Source organism: Camelus ferus, chromosome 12 (genome assembly GCF_009834535.1).
Source record: "Camelus ferus isolate YT-003-E chromosome 12, BCGSAC_Cfer_1.0, whole genome shotgun sequence".
NCBI classification, from domain to species: Eukaryota; Metazoa; Chordata; class Mammalia; order Artiodactyla; family Camelidae; genus Camelus; species Camelus ferus.
This window is the reverse complement of record NC_045707.1, coordinates 4,198,868-4,217,326: the sequence shown is the minus strand read 5'-3', so window position 1 is coordinate 4,217,326 and position 18,459 is coordinate 4,198,868. Positions and strand designations below refer to the sequence as shown.

Sequence of the window (18,459 nt, the reverse complement as noted above, 5' to 3'; positions counted from 1 at the left end):
TTTTTCTTCCCTTAAATATGGTGAAAACAGTTCATACTGTCAAAGAATATGAATCTGAGCCCGAAGCTGTAATCCGATTAACCATAAAAATAATGCTAATGCACACTGACTTGTTCGCTGTACCAGCCACTGTTCAGCTCATGTTACTTTGTTTCATCCCCACTCCAACCTTATGAGAAATCCTGTCATCCCTGTCTTACAGCAAGAATTGAGGTGCAGAGAGGTTCACGTGCCCAAGGTTTTCCAGCACGCTTGGGGAACAGGATTTTGCCCAGACAGGCTAATCTGTCTGCTGCTTTGGTCAGTCTTCGGCCTCTCTGGTCCATTAAACCATTCTCCTCCCTCAGTCTAACGCCCTCAGGGAAAGCAAGGGTGCTTAGCAGGAAGGAGGAACCTCAGAAGAGGCAGGGCTGCCCACTACAGTGAGCTTCCTGTCCCCGGAGGGCCCTGGCAGAGCGGCTAGCGTGCTACCTAAAGGTTCCCTGTTGGGTGGGAGGCTGGGTGAGGTGTCCCCTAAAGACCCTCTCTCTGAAGGCTAGGAAGCTGCAGTTAGGGCTAGGAGCTAACATAAACTAGGGTGTGGGAACTGTCCCCAGGGCCACGGTCAGGTTTGGTGGTTCCCTAGGAGCACGCACAGGACTCAGTGTGTAGTCACACTCACAGCTGTGATCTGTTGCAGCGAAAGGACACAAAGCACAACCTGCAAAGGGAAAAGACGTGGAGCAAAGTCCAGGAAAGCTGGGCACAGGAAGAGTCCTCTTCCATGGAGTCACACAGGCCCTGCTTACTTCCCCCAGCAAGGTGTTGTGACAACACGTGTCAATGTTGCCTAGCAGAGAAGCTTGTTAGAGACCCATGGCCAGGGTTTTCATTGGGGGCTGATCACATAGGCACTCCCTGCCTGATACATACCCAAATTCCAGACTCCCAGAAGGAAAGTAGGTGTTTAGCATAAGCCACATTGTTATAGGCACAGTGAGCCACTCTTATCAGTGGGAACCCTCCTGAAACCTAATTTCTGGATGCCAGTCAAGGGCCAGCCTTGCAATCAGGACTTTTCAAGAACAGCAGACTACTGTGTTAACGATTTTCTGCACAGTTGTGAAGATAGACATGAGGCTTGTAAGGAAAATGGAATCTCATTGAAATCCAGGAGCACAGTGGGACAGGCCAGGAGGAGGCTGGAGCTGGGGCGGGTTCCAGATTCAAAGCAGCTCTAAGCATCTAGCAGCCAGTGTTTATAGATGTTCCATTTAGCAGTGAGAACTCAAGAGGAGGATCAGGTATTCGGAGAAAGGCTGTGTGTTCAATTTCAGACATGACAGGTTTGAGGAGACAGGTTCAGACATGACAGGAACATCCAGGTGGAGTTAAGACACAGTTGGTGATACGGCTAGGGGAGCGATCAGGGCTGGGACTCTCAACTGAAAATTTATTCAAATAAATGTGCTGGTTGAAACTGTCTCTAAATGGGAATATCAAGGAAGGGAGAAGACAAGGAGGCTGAGGTCAGAGCCTTGGGGTCCTCCTACATGCAGGAGGCAGCAGAAAGAGGATTCAGCGGTAGGAGGAGCCCAGAAAGGACAGGTCATGGCAGCCAAGGTGGGGCCATACTGAGGGGTGGTCAGTGGAGCCAGCTACTTCAGAGGACCACAGAGCAAGGCCTAGGAGGAAGCCATGGAATCATACATTTAGGTTGCTAGTGATCTTTATGTATCAGCTTTATTGAAATATAATCCACATAACATAATTTACCCTTTTAAAATGTACATTTCAGTGACTTTTAGTATATTTGCAAAATTATGCAGCCGTCTCATGCAGCTACTATCTATTTCTAAAATGTTTTCATCATCCCCCCTCAAAAAACTCCTGTGAGTGAACTTTGAGACAGCTGTTTATATCAGGTAGTAAAAGGTGGGGCCAGATTTCAGGGGAAGTGATACAGAAGTGAAAACAGAATAGAGAAAGGTGTGCTGGAGGCATTAGTAGGGTTGCAGGTAGGAGAGCCACTCTTGTTTAAACAAACACCATCCCTCTTAGATGCCAGCAGTAAAGTGCAGAAAGAGAATGGGTAGGGGAGGAGGGCATGATGGTTCAGCAGCCCCCTCTTCCTTGAGGCCCCCTCCATCGGGTTGGTGTCCTGGCTGAGGAGGCAGGCTGCTGGGCCTTCACCGCTCTGCTCCACGTGGTCCCTGAAGTGTAGCCGACTTGCTACTCTAAGTGTAGGCCAAGGGCCAGCAGCAGCAGCATCTCTCAATTGACTAAAGCAGACCCTGCAATTTGCCAGGATCTCCCAGGGATGTGTGAGCACATTCCAGTTTGATTAGCTCAGGTCCAGGGCACAAGGGAAGAGAATAGCTGGCAGCCCTTAGGGAAGAGTACAGCTGTAATTATCGGCTAGAAATTAACCACTTACTTTTCTAAGCATGTGCAGGTACTGACCCATTTAAAAGGTTTGCTTTCCCAGCAGTCATCATGGACACACAGGAATTTCAAAGTGAGAAAAATCTGACCTGGAAATTATCTTCAAATTTAATGACATTTCAGTGAATATTATGGTGTTTTTTTAATTGAAGTGTAGTCAGTTTACAATGTGTCAATTTCTGGTGTACAGCATAAAGTTTCAGTCATGCATGTATTTGTTTTCTTTTTTTAGTTTTCTTTTGGGAGGGGAGGTAATTAGGTTTACTTATTTATTTTTAGAGGAGATACTGGGTATTGAACCCAGGACCTCATGCATGCTAGGCATGTACTCTACCACTGAGCTATACCCTCCCCACCTCAATGAATATTAAATTTAACATCTTATGAGGTTGGTAAGTTACTCTTTTGAGCATTTAATCCAGTATTTATTCATTTCAATTTTGCAAGGTTCTGAGTTTTTGGGGTTTTTCTGAAGCCAATTTTTTTTTTTTTTCCCTGTGGGTTGAGCATTTGCCCTGTGTACTCTTTGCAAACATTATTTCCTTTAATTGGCTCATTTAGCCCTTCAAGGTAGTTAGAACTCACACCCTTTAACAGGATCGGAGACATTAGGTAGTTTGCCCCAGGTCCCTCAGCAGGTGGTGTGACAGAGAGGCTCTGCCTTGCCTGAGACAAGTCCCCTTGCTGTTGCCATTGCCTCCAGGGAAGGGGCTGTCTCAAAGCACCTGCTCTGCTGTGTCACCCCCAAGATGAGAAGGTACTGAAGAACTACTTTTTCTCTTTCCTAGGAAGAGAGTTCTCTCTCCTCACTTCTAGGAGATACTCCACCTGGAATCCTACTCAGAGCAAGAGGATCTCCTGCACTCAGGTGAGTGTAAGGCACAGACCCAGGACCCTCGGAGCCCCCAAAGCTTCAGCGACTTCCCGGTTGGTTCCACATCTCTGTACTCCCTGCCCACCATCTTGGGGAGGGGCGCTGGTGGTCCTCCAGATCTGCATGGATGAAGGGAGCACTAAAGGGCAGCCAGGAAGGCAGCGGTTGGGAGGAGAGAGGAAAGGAACCAATCACTAGGGCTGCCGCGCAGGTGCTTTCTCTCTTTTGCTTCCCATCAATCCTCATCACAGTCCTGAAGGCAGCGTCCTTCGGACACCTGCCTGCTCCTCTCTGCCTGGTTTGTGTTCCCTTTTCTGGAGCTCCCAGCACCACTGCTCCTCTCCTGCCACTGCCGACATCCCAGTTGGAGCTCCCTTTGCTATTGCAGTAGGCTCCTGCCTCCCTCAGGCTCTCGTACCCCTGCAGTTTTTTCAAAACATGGGTCTAATTCCATCATCCTGTCACCACCGGGCCCTCCCCTACTCCCCCCAACCCTAAACCCCCTCCTTCCAGCCCAAATGAAAAACACCATCCAAACCTCAGAAGGCTTCCTCTTGCCTTGGGGTAGACAGACCTGCACGGCCCTACCCTGTCTGAATGATAAGGAGTCGGCCACTAGAAGAGTGAATGAAAGATCCTTTCAGGAAAAGGGGACAGCATGTGCAAAGGCCCTGAGGCAAAAAAAGGGCTTGAGATATTCAGGGAGCAGAGAGAAGGCCAGTGATAACTGTAGCTCAGTGTGTGTGGGGAAGAGGGGCAGGAGTTGAGGCTGGAGAAGTAGCAGGGGCTGAACCCTGCAGAGTTGGGTGGGTCCTAGTAAGGAATATGGATATAATTCAAGTGCTATGGGAATCCATTAAAATAGGGAGGTGACATGATCTCATTTATATTTTTTGAAAGATCACCCTGTCTCCTGAATCTGGAAACTATAATGGAGTAGGGGGACAGAAGCCCAGTTAGGCTTTTATTGTCATCTTAAGAGGAGACAGTGACATCAGGAGTCAAGAAGCAGAGAGACCTGGGACGTGTTTTGGAGACTGATTTTTTGACACTTGCTAATGGCTGGGCTTTGGGACTGGGAAGGAAGGGAAAGAAAGGGAGGAGTCAAGGATGCGTCCCAGTGTGTGTGGCTTAAGCAGCTGAACGGTGTGTAGGGTTTGTGAGATGGAAAGTGGAGGGTTCAGGGTAGGGGGAAGCTATCAAGAGTTTCAGTTTTGAACTCATTAACCGTAAGATGCCTGTGAGAAGTGCAAATGGAGGTGTCACGTAGGTCAAATATACAGGCTAGGCTTCAGAGGAGAGGCCAGGATTAGAGAAAAAACAATTTCTACTCAAGTTTCATGTATTTGTGACAAATTATGGGAACTGCGTGAAAGACTACCATGGAACCATAGGCAAAGGCAGAAGAACACACTAGGCTTGGTTCCTGAAGATCTAAATTTCCATCTAGATAATGCTACCTATCAGTTGTATAGCGTGAAGCAAATGCAAACCTTTGTGTTCTTATTTACAAAATGGGCATCATTGATTTTTACATATTCAATCTAGAGATGTCTCATAAATTGTTGTCTAGCCATGTCCTGTCAGAATGTTTACCCATTTTAACCAGAATTTTCCCAAGTTCTAGAGCATGGGTACGTAAGGGTCATTTAACAATAATGACCCACATTCCTGCAGCTCGCTCCCACACCTGCTGATACCAGCTCTGCCAAGCCCACTTCCCTCCCAGACATTTCAGGCCACCCTCACATTGAATCTCATGTTGGTTCAAAAGCAGGCTCCCCTGCTGCTCTGTCCCATCACAGTTAAGCCCTCAGCCTGCAGGATCTGAGTAGCAGGTGACCACATGGGATGGAACGGTTCCATCTCCCCTGTGCCATGGTGGGGAGGGGGTCTCAGGGCACTCTTAGTTTCCCCCGATCCCAACAATACTCACCTTGCCTCACACACTCAGAGGGTGGTTGCCAGTCATGACACAGTAGAGTAAATGGGGACGTACTTGCAGTCCACCGTGTGCAGACCCCGCCACGTGCAGATTTTCTTTGCAGATATTCTTCCCAGTCCTTACAACATCCCTGCTTGGTGGGTAATTATTATCTTTATTTGACAAAGGGAGAAATAGACACAAACTGATGAATAACTTGCCTCAGGATACACGGCTTACTTCAGCTGACATCAGGATGCTGCCAGTCTGGGCTCTTTCTGCATCATCAAGCTGCCTCTCCAGCAAACAGTAGGGTCTCATAACTTCATCCAAGCCCACCTCCTGTGTCCTCTGCTCTATGACAGATCTCTCTGAGGCCCGTTGAGAGTGAGGGTGACACTTTGTTGAGCCCGAGAGTGTCTTCTCTCTAACAAATCCCAGTAACTATTTCAGCACTATAGAAGTCAGTAGGTGTTGGACAACTAGCTGCATGGTGGATGGGGCGTCCTTTCAGCTTTCTTCTTCCCATTCAAGTGCCATGTTTATATAAAAGGAAACTGATGATTGTTGCGGCTGGTGGACTGCTTGTCTGCCATCTGTTTCGCATTGCCAAACTCCTACTCATCCTTCAAGACAGAACAAAAGTGTCTTCTCTCCTTGGAAGCCTTCCAGCTCTCCCCCAGACAGAATCAAGCGTTCCCCATTCTGGCTTCCTTGGATACTCTGTTGGTACTGCTTGTGGTCGGCTATTAGCTGTTCCCCAATATTTGTTGTTTCCTCTCTCTATAAAAAGAAGAGAACATTTTTAGCTGGGCATGTACATGGCCAGAATAAAGATTGCACTCCCTAGCCTCCCTTGCATCAATGTGTAGCCGTGTGAATAAGAGCTAGTTAATGAGATATAAGTGGATATGCCATGTGGCAGTTTCTGGGAGCCTTCCCTGAAAAAACAGCTCACGTGAATGTTTCATCTCTTTGTCCTTTTCTCTGTTCTGCTGCCTGGAATGTGAATATGATGACTGGGGCTCTAGGTGCCATCTTGGATCCTTAAGAACAAGGGCCTTATCTTAGGAAAGGTGGAACTGGGAGGTGGAAGAAGTCAGAGTCCCCGAGGACTTATCACAGCAGAAATACCACATACACCCTGAATTGCCTACTTTCAGACTATTGTGTGGGAGAGAAATTTCTGCCTAGTTTGAGCCATTATTAATTTTGGGCCTCACATGTGTCATTCACATATGAATCTAATCCTAAGTTACATTACCTCTCTAATAAACAGGTGGTACTTTCCACACCTTAGCATAATTGTCTTTTTACTGTTATCTCCCCTGCTAGACTGGGAGCTCCTCTGGGCGGGGACTAGGTTTCAGGTTCTGCGCAGTGCCAGACACATTTGTAGTTGCTCAGTGAAGTGTGTCCCGAAGGAGATGTGGTGAGTGATCGCATGAACAACTGCACAGTGTCCACGGAGCGCTTAACTCATGCACTTTGCATGCATTAGCTGACTTCATCCTCATGAGAACCCTAGCAGGAAACCAAGGCAATCGAAAGGGCCAATGACTTGCCGAAGATCACCAGCCGCTGAGTGGCAGGGCTGGGACTGGAACCCTAGTCCCCAGCCCCTGTGTTTTCCACATCAGCCACTGCTTCCCACCATGCTCCCCGGCTGGAGGGCTGAGTTGTCTAGCTGTGTCTCCCTCTACATGTTCCTTTGCTGCGAACAGGGAGAAATATCTAGGAAATTGCGTGTATACTTTCTGTATTCCTCTCACAGCCAGTTTTACCAAATTTGTTCATCTATTTTTTTCCTCTTCTGGAGTCTTCTGATATAAATTCAACCAGCGAGAGAGCCTCTTTTGCCAAGAATTCAGCGGATGGCTCACAAATACAGAATACTGCAAAAGGTACATTAACCACCTAAAAGGGAAATGTAGGCTTTTGATTTAGGTTATTTTCCCAAAACCTTAGTTCCTTGTATTTTTTTTTTAATTTAGTCTGCCACCCTCATTTACACCTGTGTTTCTAGCCTTGGGCTTTGGCATCAAGTAATATCTTATAAGAAGATGTAGTTGTCTTTTCAGTCCAACAAGCACTATTAAGTTCTGCTTTTGTGATGATGAGTTCAGCACAGTGCTAATGTCTGTGGGGAAGAGAGATTGTTGGCAGTGGAAGAAAATAAATCTAGAATATTCTATATTCTATCATAGCACCTGAGTTAGTGTTACACTTATTATTTACACGTCTGTTTTTTCTTACTAAGCTGTGAGTTCCTTGAAGACAGTCTACTTCCAGCACCCAGGGTGGGCCCAGCACATGGTAGAGGTTCTGTAAATGTTGGATGGCTGGAATGAAGGATGGGCAGCTACATCAGTAGATGGACAAATATGTGGCCACAAGTGTATATCTGGCTAAAATGCGAGTGAAAGTCTGTGAATTCATAGAGCTACTTCCTCTAGCATCTCCCAATGATCTGAAACTATCCAGGCATTTTCACATTAATCAGAAGCTAAGATCTACCATATGCCCTTTCTTACCACAGCTGACAAGCTCTGTTGATCATTTTTTGCTAATGTTACATTGACAGAGCATAATTATCCGACTCTGGCCTTGAGGAAAACAACACAAGTGAAGGGGATACCAGTAACAAAAGAATACGAGCATATGCTTCTTAAGCAGGTGAGCGCACGATTTGAAATTTAATAGTAGATGTGATTTAAAAGCGGCTAGGAGAGCTGGCTAGAAAAACTAGCTCTGTGAAGATTTCAGGGTAAGAACTGGGTTGTTTCTGATTGTACACTCAGATGATACAGTCAGGAAATCTCCTAAGAGTAATTACTGACTAAGGTAGGCACAAGTTGAGTGAGCATTTTGCCTGGATTTCTCCAGGATTTAAATTACTTGCTTGAAGCTCGGGAGCCTGGGTGTAATGGAAAGAGATGACTGAGTCTCAGTTTCCTACTCTATAAAATGGGGGCAATAATTCCTAGGTCACAGTGTTTTTATGAGGTTTACCTGAGGCAGTGATGATAATGAACATGTAATGAACACTTACTCACTACTTGTCAGGCACTATACTAAACCTGAGCATGCAGGATCTTTTATTTTACTGTCACAGCCTCTCGAGATAATTATTCCTGCTATTCTTTAGTTTATTAGTGAGGAAAGTGATGCTCAGAGCAGGTAACTAATTTGTCCAAGTTCACAAAGCAAGTAAGTGATACAGCCAAGGCTTGCGTGCAGGTCTGGCTCTGAGCTCTTAACTTCTGAGCTCTGCCACCAGCATAGTCCCCAGAAGGCAAGAGGCACAGGAGTATCATGTTTTCTCTCCTCTTCTCCTCCCCTTCCCCACACACCTCAGCGCACTGTAGTTTACATCAATGGCACATTCAGTCTTAGGTAGAAGGAAGAGGTCCTTAGGGCCCTGAACAGGGCAAGAGGTTTTGAGGTTTCCCCAGGCCACCACCTAGCAAGGGAGTCAGGCCATAGGACGTGGGTCAAGTATAGCAAGTACTGTAGTTCTTGAACTTTCTTCATTTCTCCATAATTATTCCACTGCCTATCTCCCCTCAGCATTTAGCAGTGAAACTTTTGAGAAGGAGCAGGGCACGGTGGAAAAGACAGACAGACGCGGGTTCAAATCTTGGTGCTGCGTCTCCTCAGCTGTGTTACTTGAGCAAGTTGTTTAACCTTTCTGACTTTCTTCTATAAAATGGAGGCAATAAAGCCCAGCAGTGTTGTGGTCCTTCCTGCTGACAGGGCTGGTGGGGTTGCCCTAGAGATAAAGGAAAGGAGATGAGCCATCGTGTCCCGCTCTGTGATCGGCCTTGGCGGGGTGGGGAAGCCCAACAGTTAGAGCGGATGGTGGCAGATTTCAGCAGGAGTGGAAGGCAGCTGAACGGCCTGCACGTGGCCTGGCAGACACATGGTGGGGAAGTGCCACCGCCAGCTATGCTGGCCTGGCAGATACATGGCGGAGAAGTGCCCCAGCCAGTTATGCCGGGGCCCTGCTGGCTGCTCCTGACTGAAGAGCCAGCGCGTGACTCCACCACTTTAACAAGCGTACCACTGATATAATCTGCTTCCCGCCCCCTCTTTTTTAATACCATAGTTTTTATCAAAAAGATAATCTTTGCCCACGGTAAAAATCAAACAGGCTATGTAATTAAAGGCTATGTAATAAAAGGTAAATCTCTCTTCCATGCCAGACCCTATGCCCCTTCTCCAGAGACAAACAAAATTTCCCATATATCCTTCTAGAAATCTTTGATGCGTGTCAAGGAATATAAACCTTTTTTTTAAACACACATTGGTATATTATATTCATTATTTTGCACCTTGCTTTTTCAACCTAACGTATAATAGCTAACAATTATTGAGAGCTTACATTCCAAACCTTGTTCTAAACACATCATACTTATTCGCTGAATCCTAACACAGCCCTATGAGAAGTAGGTTTTATTTGTTATCTCCATTTTATAGATGAGAAAACTAAGACTTAGGAATATTAAGTATTTTGCCCAAAATCAAATAGCTAGCAAGTGGTAGAGCTAATTATATCTTTTTTAAAGAATATAATTCATATACTGTAAAATTCAGCATTTTAATGTACAATTCAGTGGTTTTTAGTAGTCACAAGGTTGTATCATCATCATCCCTAACTCCAGAACATTTTTTCACCCAAAAAAGAAACCCCATAGTCATCAGTGGTCACTCCCCCCACCTTGGTCCCCTCTCCCCCTAGCTTCTGGAAACCACTAATCTACTTTCAGTTTCCATGGATTTACCTATTCTGGACATTTCATATAAGTGAAATCATACAACATGTGGCCTTTTGTGACTGATTACCTTCACTTAGCATCATGTTTTCAAGGTTTGTCTATGTTGTAGCCTATGTCAGTACTTCAGTTCTTCTTATGGCTGAGTAGTATTCCATTATATTACTACTTCTGTCCTATAGAAGTGGTCATTGAAGGCCATCTCTTACAGTGTCAGTCTGTGCCGGCAAAAACTGAAGAAAATTAAAATTTCAATAGATAAATAGGTAAATTGTGAAATGTTCATAATATGGATACTCTGTTGTTAAAAATGACAGATTTTTATCGTCTGATATGAAAGATTGTCAGTCAACAAAGTCTAAAGTTAATAAATAAAGAAAATACTATAGACAATGTGTTTAGATACTAATGAGTAAAAAATTAAAGTAATAAACATTGTGTGTATTATGATTCTATTTTTATTTTTGTAATATGTTTTTGGTACAAAGTTGGTATGTGTATATAAAAAGGTTTGGAAGGATACATGGAAAAGCACTAATGGTATTTATTCCTGGGAAATGCAGGTGAGGATGAGGACTTCTATCTTTTATTTTATATATTTCTACATTGTATGAATTTTTCACAATGAACATAAATTTATCTTGTTAAAAAATAAGGGTTTTTACACTCAGAGATAGCAGAAACTGATATCTAAATGTCAAAATAAAGAACTATAAAAAAAGAAATACAGTTGGCCCAGAACAAGAAGGAGGTTGGTTCCTCTTCAGATGGTCCCATCTGGCATGTGCTCAGGGAGAGGGACCAGGCTGGAGAGAGAAGGGCCCGGGAGTTATTGAAGGCACTGAATATGTTTGGGTTGGAGAAGCAAAACTTAGAGAAGATGTGAGGGCTCTCCTCAGATATTTTAAAGACTGTTATGTAACACACAGTCCTGGAGGGAGAGGGCTGGAATTACAAAGAGGCAGATTTTTATCTAGGGTAAGAGAGAACTTCATAAGAGTCCAAGCTGTCATTTTAAACCAGCTCTCCCCTCTAGCTCTTCTCAGACCGTCTGCAGGTTCCTGTTCTAGCTCTGGCTCTCAAGCCATGTCATTCCTCTTGCCGGTGTCCTTGTCAGTCTCCTACTCTGCTTTCTACCTGCCCCTTGGAGCTGATGTTCCAGAACATCTCTCCTCTTGTTCAGTGGCCTATCTTTGCTCAGTCCGGTGGCTGTGATTCAGCTCTTCCACTCCCATCCCAGTTGCTACACCCAAAGCGCCTCCCCGCCCGCCACCTGGGAGCAGAAACCAGTTGCTTACCTACAACAGAGCAGGATGTTTCAAAAGGCAGTGCGTTCCTTGTTTCCAGAGAGAGGGAAGCAAAAATGGACAAGTACCTGTTGAGAACATTACTGAAATGACGTGTATCAGTTGGGATTCTTCGCTGACAAGTAACAAAATCTGCCAACTTGAGCAAAACTGGAAGAGCACTGAGTCACTGGGTAGTGTGAAAATCGGTCTGGGGACCAGGAGAAGACTCGAGGCAGTTGCAACCCTCGAACCATCTCTTCAAGGTGACATCTCTGGAACAGGTGAACCCCCATGTGTTTTCAGTCTGTATTTCACTTTACTCAAGACTCAAAATCCCAGAAGCGGAAGTTTTGATTTACCAAACTTTGTCCACATGCTCCGGCTCTAACTGGGTGGGTGAGAGGAAGGCTGGGGCTGGCGGAGCCTGTCAAGGCCTCTGAGTAGCCCCCCTGTGGCCCTTGGTGGGTAGCAAAACATTTGATTTAAAGTCCCTCAAGCCCAAATGCAGTAGAGGGCAAATAAACTCCCCCAAATACGCAAGAGCTGGGGTGGGTAAAAGGGGAATGAATACTGGGCAGCCACAAGAACACGTGGATAAATGTGGATCCAGATTTGTGGATCCTAGATCCCCTTTGGACTTTTCTAGACTTTGAAAAACTTTTTTCTCTAAATAAGTTCATTAAAACAAAAATGACTGCTATCTAGTATCACCATCATTTCATTAAAAAGAAAGGTCATTAATGTAAAAAAGTAGAAAAGACAATCTCAGAATAAAAGAGAGTCCTTAAAGTGAATACATTTACTTTAGGTCAGGTTTATTACAATGTATTTTTCCTTGTTTCCCTCATTTTGCTGGAGCCCAGTGAACACAGACTGGCCCCAACTTGGAGATGAGGTTTTAGGAATCATTGGACTAAACAATCTATAGTTTCCCTACTAACCCCACGTCTCTGTGATTCCAGTGGGACCTTGCTATAGATTAGTGGTTCTCAGCTGGGGTCACTTTTGCCCCCTAGGAGACATTTGGCCATGGCTGGAGACATTTCTGGTTATCACAGCTGAGGGTGGGGGGCAGAGTACTACTGGCATCTATCAGGTCGAGACCAGGGATGCTGCTCAACGTCCTACAGTGCACAAGACGGTCTCCCACAATAGAGAATTACCTGGCCCCAAATGTCAAAGTGCCAAGTTTGAGAGACCGTGCTATAGACAGAAGAAATCTCATTAAGCAGTGAAAATGAACAGGATTAGAAAGTAGTGTGGTTAGGTGCTGCTGCAGCCTTTATTCATGAGACAGCATTTGTCTGGTTAAATTATAATCGCTTCTTCAAAATAATTTTTTTTAAACTACAAAAATAGTACATAATCACCACTGACATTTTGGGGGAAAGGCAGAGGAATATAAGGAAGGAAAACAAATCACTCTTAGCCCTTGCCAGTCTCTTTCCTGATCTACGTTTCTTCTTGGCTGTCTATTAGCATCTCAAATACAGCCTGTCCAAAGCAGACCTCTTTTTATTTTTAATTGAAGTATAGTTGGTTTATAATGTGTCAAGTTCTGGGGTGCAGCATAATAGTTCAGTCATATATATATGTACATATATTTGTTTTCATATTCTTTTTCATTATGGGTTACTACAGGATATTAAATATAGTTTCCTGTGCTATACATTATAAACTTGTTTTTCTGTTTTATATGTAGGAGTTAGTGTCTGCAAATCTCAAACTCCCAGTTTATCCCTTTCTACCCTCTTCCTCCCTTGGTAACCACAAGTTTGTTTTCTATGTCTGTGAGTCTGTTTCTGTTTTGTAAATAAGTTCGTCGGTCTTTTTCTTGGATTCCACATGTAAGTGATATCATATGGTATTTTTCTTTCTCTTTCTGGCTTACTTCACTTAGAATAACAATCTCCAGGTCCATCCATATTGCTGCAAATGGCATTATTCTATTTCTTTATGGCTGAGTTGTATGCCATTGTATACACATACCACAACTTCTTTATCCACAGAACAGACCTCTTGATTTTCCTGCTCCTTCAACCTGTTCCTCTCCAGGTCTTCCCACCTGAGCAGCTGGCACCTAGCCCTTTAGAGTCATCCTTGACTCTTCTCTTTCTCACACCTACATTGACTCCAGCAGTAAATCCTGCCAATTCTGCTTTCATGGTTTATTGCAAATTCCATCACTTCTCACCTGTCTCCCAGCTACCCATTCCTAGCCTCAAAACCCCCTGAACTACTGCAGTCATTTCTCCACACATCAGCTCAAGAGGTCTTTAGGAAAAATTAATCAGGTTATGTTGTGCTCTAGCTCAAAACTTTCCAGTGGCTTCCATCACACTTAGAACAGATCCTGACTCCTTCCTGTGGCCCAGAGACCCCACATCAGCCTCATCATTTATTCTCATTTGAGCCATGCAGGCCTTGTTTCTGTCCCTCAGCTGCACTAAGCTTTGTCTGCCTTAGGGTCTGTTGCACTTGCTGTCCCTTTGCCTGGAACATGGCACAGATCTTCCTTCTCTCATTCAGGACCCGCCAGGATCACTCCTCCTCAGGGCAGCCCTCCCCGACCATTCCATGGAAAAGACTCCTCTCTTCCCCTGTCTCCCAGCCCACCACCCACACCCCTTGCCCTGCTTGATTCTTGTCTGAAGCACTTATTATTCCATAATATCATGTTATTCTTTTATTTCTTGATTTATTTACTGTTTTTCTCTCAACTATAATAGCAAGCTCCACGAGGGCTGAAATTTGTCTTATTCTCCACTGAAACTCCAGCATCTAGAACAGTGTATATACATAGTAGTCACCAATAAATTTTTGCTGAATGGATTGTTAACAGTTTGGTAACTATGCTTCTAGTATCTTATTTATCTTTTTTTAAAAATTGATTTCATATAATTATATTTATTTCATATAAAATACATAATAGTATCTACCTAATTTTGTATCTCAATTTTTAAAATCTACAATGATAGCTGAAACAGTATTTTAGTACCAATTCTTCATAAATATTTTAATTATGCCATTGGGTAGAAATACCAACATTTTCTCCTTGAACATTTAGGTTGTTCTAATCTGTTGCTGTAGTGATTATCACTGCAGTAGACGTCTTAGTGCCTAAATCTTTCTTTTCTTTTTTGTGGATAATTTCTGTAGGACAGCATACTAAAACTGGAGTTACTGGATAAAGGATATTAATACCTTTACATTTCTTAATACGGGCTGTAAAAATGACAATATCCTTCATTTTTTTCCTCTCTTCTTCCTGCTCAGTCTTACCCTGTCTGCAGAAGCCCTGAGCTAACTTCAAACCTCTTCAACATTTATGGAAAGAGCCCTCTGATTGTGTACTTCCTCTATAACTACGCCACTCTGCGGCAGCATGGTGAAGACGTGTTGATAATCAGGAGGGAAAAAACCAAGACTATCCCATATCCTTTCCGCCATGGTCAGGACATGCATTACTCCAGGCCCCTGCTTCCTCTTCCCAGAAGCCGGGGTGGGGAGAGAGGCATCCAGCCCTTAGCACAGTCCCTGACACATAGCAGGGGCCTGTCAAGGGTGACCATTGGTACGAGCCTATGGGTCAGAATCTTGCTCATTTTAGTTCCAAATCCAAAGTCAGATTTCCCTGTGTGCAAAAATCTCTTCCTATCTACCGGAAAGAATGGGCTACTTAGGGACTCTAACAAACTTCATACTTTGCAACTCAGTAATGCCTCCCACATGCTCATTGACCCCAGAGTGTATATATTGATCAGGAATTTTGGTATCTAGGTATGTGTTTCATCTGACACCCTCCTCACACACACCCTTCCTCCAGACCCATCAGCAAATTCCTGGCCCTGTTGACATTTGTCCTAAAGAGATAGTAAAAAGCTCAGATCTTAAGAAAACGGGTTTGATATGTGTTGGTATCCTGAGTCTTAGCAGTTTACCGTAGAGGGTCAGAACCTGGAATCAAATAGACCTAGACTCAGGAACCAGCTCAACTGCTTACCAGCTGAGTTATCTTGGGCAAGTTCCAGCTTCTCTCTGAGCCTCATGTTTTCTTCACCTATAAAATGGGAATGACAGTACCTGCCTCATAGGGTTGTTGTGCAGAGTCCAGGCACAGTAGGGGTAAAGGCTTAGCACAGTGCCTGGCAGGCAACAAGTGATTGAATGTCACCCATCTGCATACAGAAGGAGTCTTCATAATGAACTAGGTAGGACTTAAGTCCTGCCCTATGACACTTCATATCCACAAACCTGTTTATATATAAATAGGCAGAGAATAACAACAACTCAGTTCATAGCACTTTATTGTTCATAACATGCTTTCCCTTATATCACCTCATTGTTCTATGACGACAGTTGAGTGCAGTAGAAGTAGTCTGGGTTACACAGCCCTAGATTTGAGCCCCAGCTCAGCAATCCACTGGTTTTAAGATCTCATGTGCACAGCTTAACCAATAAGCTCAACATCTTTACCAACTCATTCCTAAAATAAGGATACTTATACCAAACCAATAGTGTTGTGACCAGGGTTAAGTGGCATACAACTGGTACTAAAAAAAAAAAGTAACTATCATTATTATTATTAATGTCATCTAAGGTAGGTATAGATCCCTACTTTATAAATAAGAAAATGAAGACATAGAGGATGACATATATTGTCTGAGGTCCCGCAGCTTATGATGAGTGTAGCTGATGAGATTGTGACCAGTTCAGAAGGGGTGGAGGGATTGGGGAGGTACAGAGAACTTTTCAGCAAACAAACATGAGATAAGGAAGGAGGATTGGGCCCAAAAGGAAAGGAAAATTGGAATCCTTTCCAATTTACCACTGTGATAACAGAGTAAGAATTTTAGATGACAGCCTAAGAAAAGCATTTCCTAGCCCTTCCATCAGCAGGAGGGGAGAAGAACTTTATTAAAAGATGGGGAACAGCATAGCCATGGAGAGGATAGCTAACCTCTTTCTTTCCAAAGCAGACCATGATCAAAAAGCAGGCCATGGAATTATTTCCTGCTCAGATTTCCTGAAACAGTTTTCTACACCCTGCCCTCCCCGCCACCCCCAACCCCCCTCCTCCCCATGCACTAGACACAGCCAACTAATAATAATGCTGAGTCAACACCGGCTGACAGTGTAGGGTTTTCCTTGACGTGAAAGCCACTGAGTCCACCCTGACGTACACTGAGGTCATCAGCCTGAGCCTGAGCAGCATGAGAAAGTGGAGGGACAAATTGCGCCAGTTGAACCAGCTTCACTGGAGAGAATGGAATTACTTCGACAAGTACCTGAAGGAGCTGCACCACAACTTCCTCAGGTATTCAAGGGTCTTTCCGGGGCAGTGGCATGGTTTCAGCATTGGAGCATCAATTGCCACACATCACTAGTATGTAACTGGGGGGCCAGCTCATTCGGTTTTCTTGTGGTCAGAATGGAAACTCCACAATAACAGAGACCAGATCTTTTTTTTAAAACAAGTTGGGGTTTTTTTTTGTAACTATAGAAACATTTCAAAAAACCTGGAAAAAGCACCTGCATATACACATTGCCAACATTTTTCTATAAATCCTTCTGTTCTTTTTTTTTGAAGAGTGATTTATTTTAGTTAGTTTTTGTTTGTTTATTTGTTTTTATTTGTGGGGGATGTAATTAAGTTTATTTATTTCTTTGTTTTTAGAGGAGGTACTGGGGATTGAACCCAGGACCTCGTGCATGCTAAGCATGCACTCTGCCTCTTGAGCTAAAGCCTCCCCCACGGACTTTTTTTCTGGGCACATATACCTGCATCTCTAAACAAAAGTAGTGGAGTCATGATGTCAAACTATTTTTTAGACTTTTTCCCCCCACTAGCAGCATATTATGAACATTTTCCTGGGCCTTCTCCATTTGCAATATTTTTATCCTACTTAGAACATTTTCAGACCTTTCAGAAAAGTTTAAAGGATAGTGTTATGAACATCATATGTGCTCACTGCATTTACAATTATGCACGTTTTGCCACATTTTCCTTCTCTCTCTCTAATCATTAGGTCAAATCAGATTTCCCTAATAGTGCCCGAAATACCATTTTTGGTTTTACTTGCTGCCCCAGGATCCAATCAACATATTTTGATGTTATCACTTTGTTGTCTTTTAGTCTATAACAGTGCCCTGCCCCACTGCTTTGTTGTTATTATTATTTATGACATGGACTGTTTTTAATAATTCAAGCCACATTCTGGATTTTTCTGATTATTTCTCCAAGGTATCACTTAACTTGTCCCAGTAGATCTCATTTTTCCTATAATCTGGACATGGGATCTATACTAGAGGCTTGATTAGATTCAGGTTAAATCTCTTTGCCAAGAGCACTTCATAGATGACCTAGTATATTCATGTTATACTCCATCAGAAGAAACTTAATGTCAGGTTGCCCCACTGCTTGGTTAAGGTGGTCTCTGCCAGACCTCTCCATTGCAAGACTACAGTTTTGTGTTTCTAGTCGGTCAGTAATGAGTGGTGTGATTCTTTGAGGCTGTGAGTATGTTTTCTCAACAATCTTCATCCAGTGTTTTTAGCATCTATTGATAATCTTTCCCTAAATCAATTGTTACATTTGGGGTTGCAAAACAGTGATTTTTCTACTTCTACCATTCCTCCTACATTTAATAGCTGGCATTTTTTAACTAAGAAAAGAACTCACGTTTTTTTCACTCTGTATCTTTCTCTTGTGTCTTCTCTGCCTACCCCCATAACTCTCTCATGTGGCAGTTCACAGTGTCAGGGACCCAAGCTCCTTTTATCTTAGTGCTCTATAATCCTCATCCCATGATCAGCCTCATGGTCCAAAATGGATGCTAAAGCTCCAGCCATCAGGTCTACATTCCAGCCAATTGGAAGGAAGATGGGTCCAAGAAATGCATTCCTCCTGGAAGTCACAAATAAATTTTCCATTTTCATTCCATTGGCCAGAACTTAGCACCATAGTCACACCCAGCTGTGTCATTAATGAGGCAAAAATAGTTTAGGATTAACATTAAATTCATATAGAATATTCAAGATTAACTCTACAGAATATTTATTTCAGAAATATATAAGGAAATCCCTTTTAAATAAAGACATCCTTATCAGGTGAATTATAGTCAAGATTTTTAAATTCAGGAGCAATTTTGTAGTTATATGTTAGCAATTATG

General features: G+C 43.6%; 1 protein-coding gene across 1 annotated transcript in view; it reads left to right on the top strand.

The window, feature by feature from the left end:
- The window catches only part of FAM227A (family with sequence similarity 227 member A), a 53,281-nt gene that overhangs the window by 19,270 nt on the left and 15,552 nt on the right, over window positions 1-18,459 (top strand). The window contains exons 11-15 of the mRNA XM_032492272.1: window positions 3,213-3,292; window positions 7,042-7,126; window positions 7,807-7,898; window positions 14,563-14,720; window positions 16,451-16,603. Coding sequence (XP_032348163.1) covers window positions 3,213-3,292; window positions 7,042-7,126; window positions 7,807-7,898; window positions 14,563-14,720; window positions 16,451-16,603 — 568 coding nt within the window. The remainder of the gene's footprint in view (window positions 1-3,212; window positions 3,293-7,041; window positions 7,127-7,806; window positions 7,899-14,562; window positions 14,721-16,450; window positions 16,604-18,459) is intronic.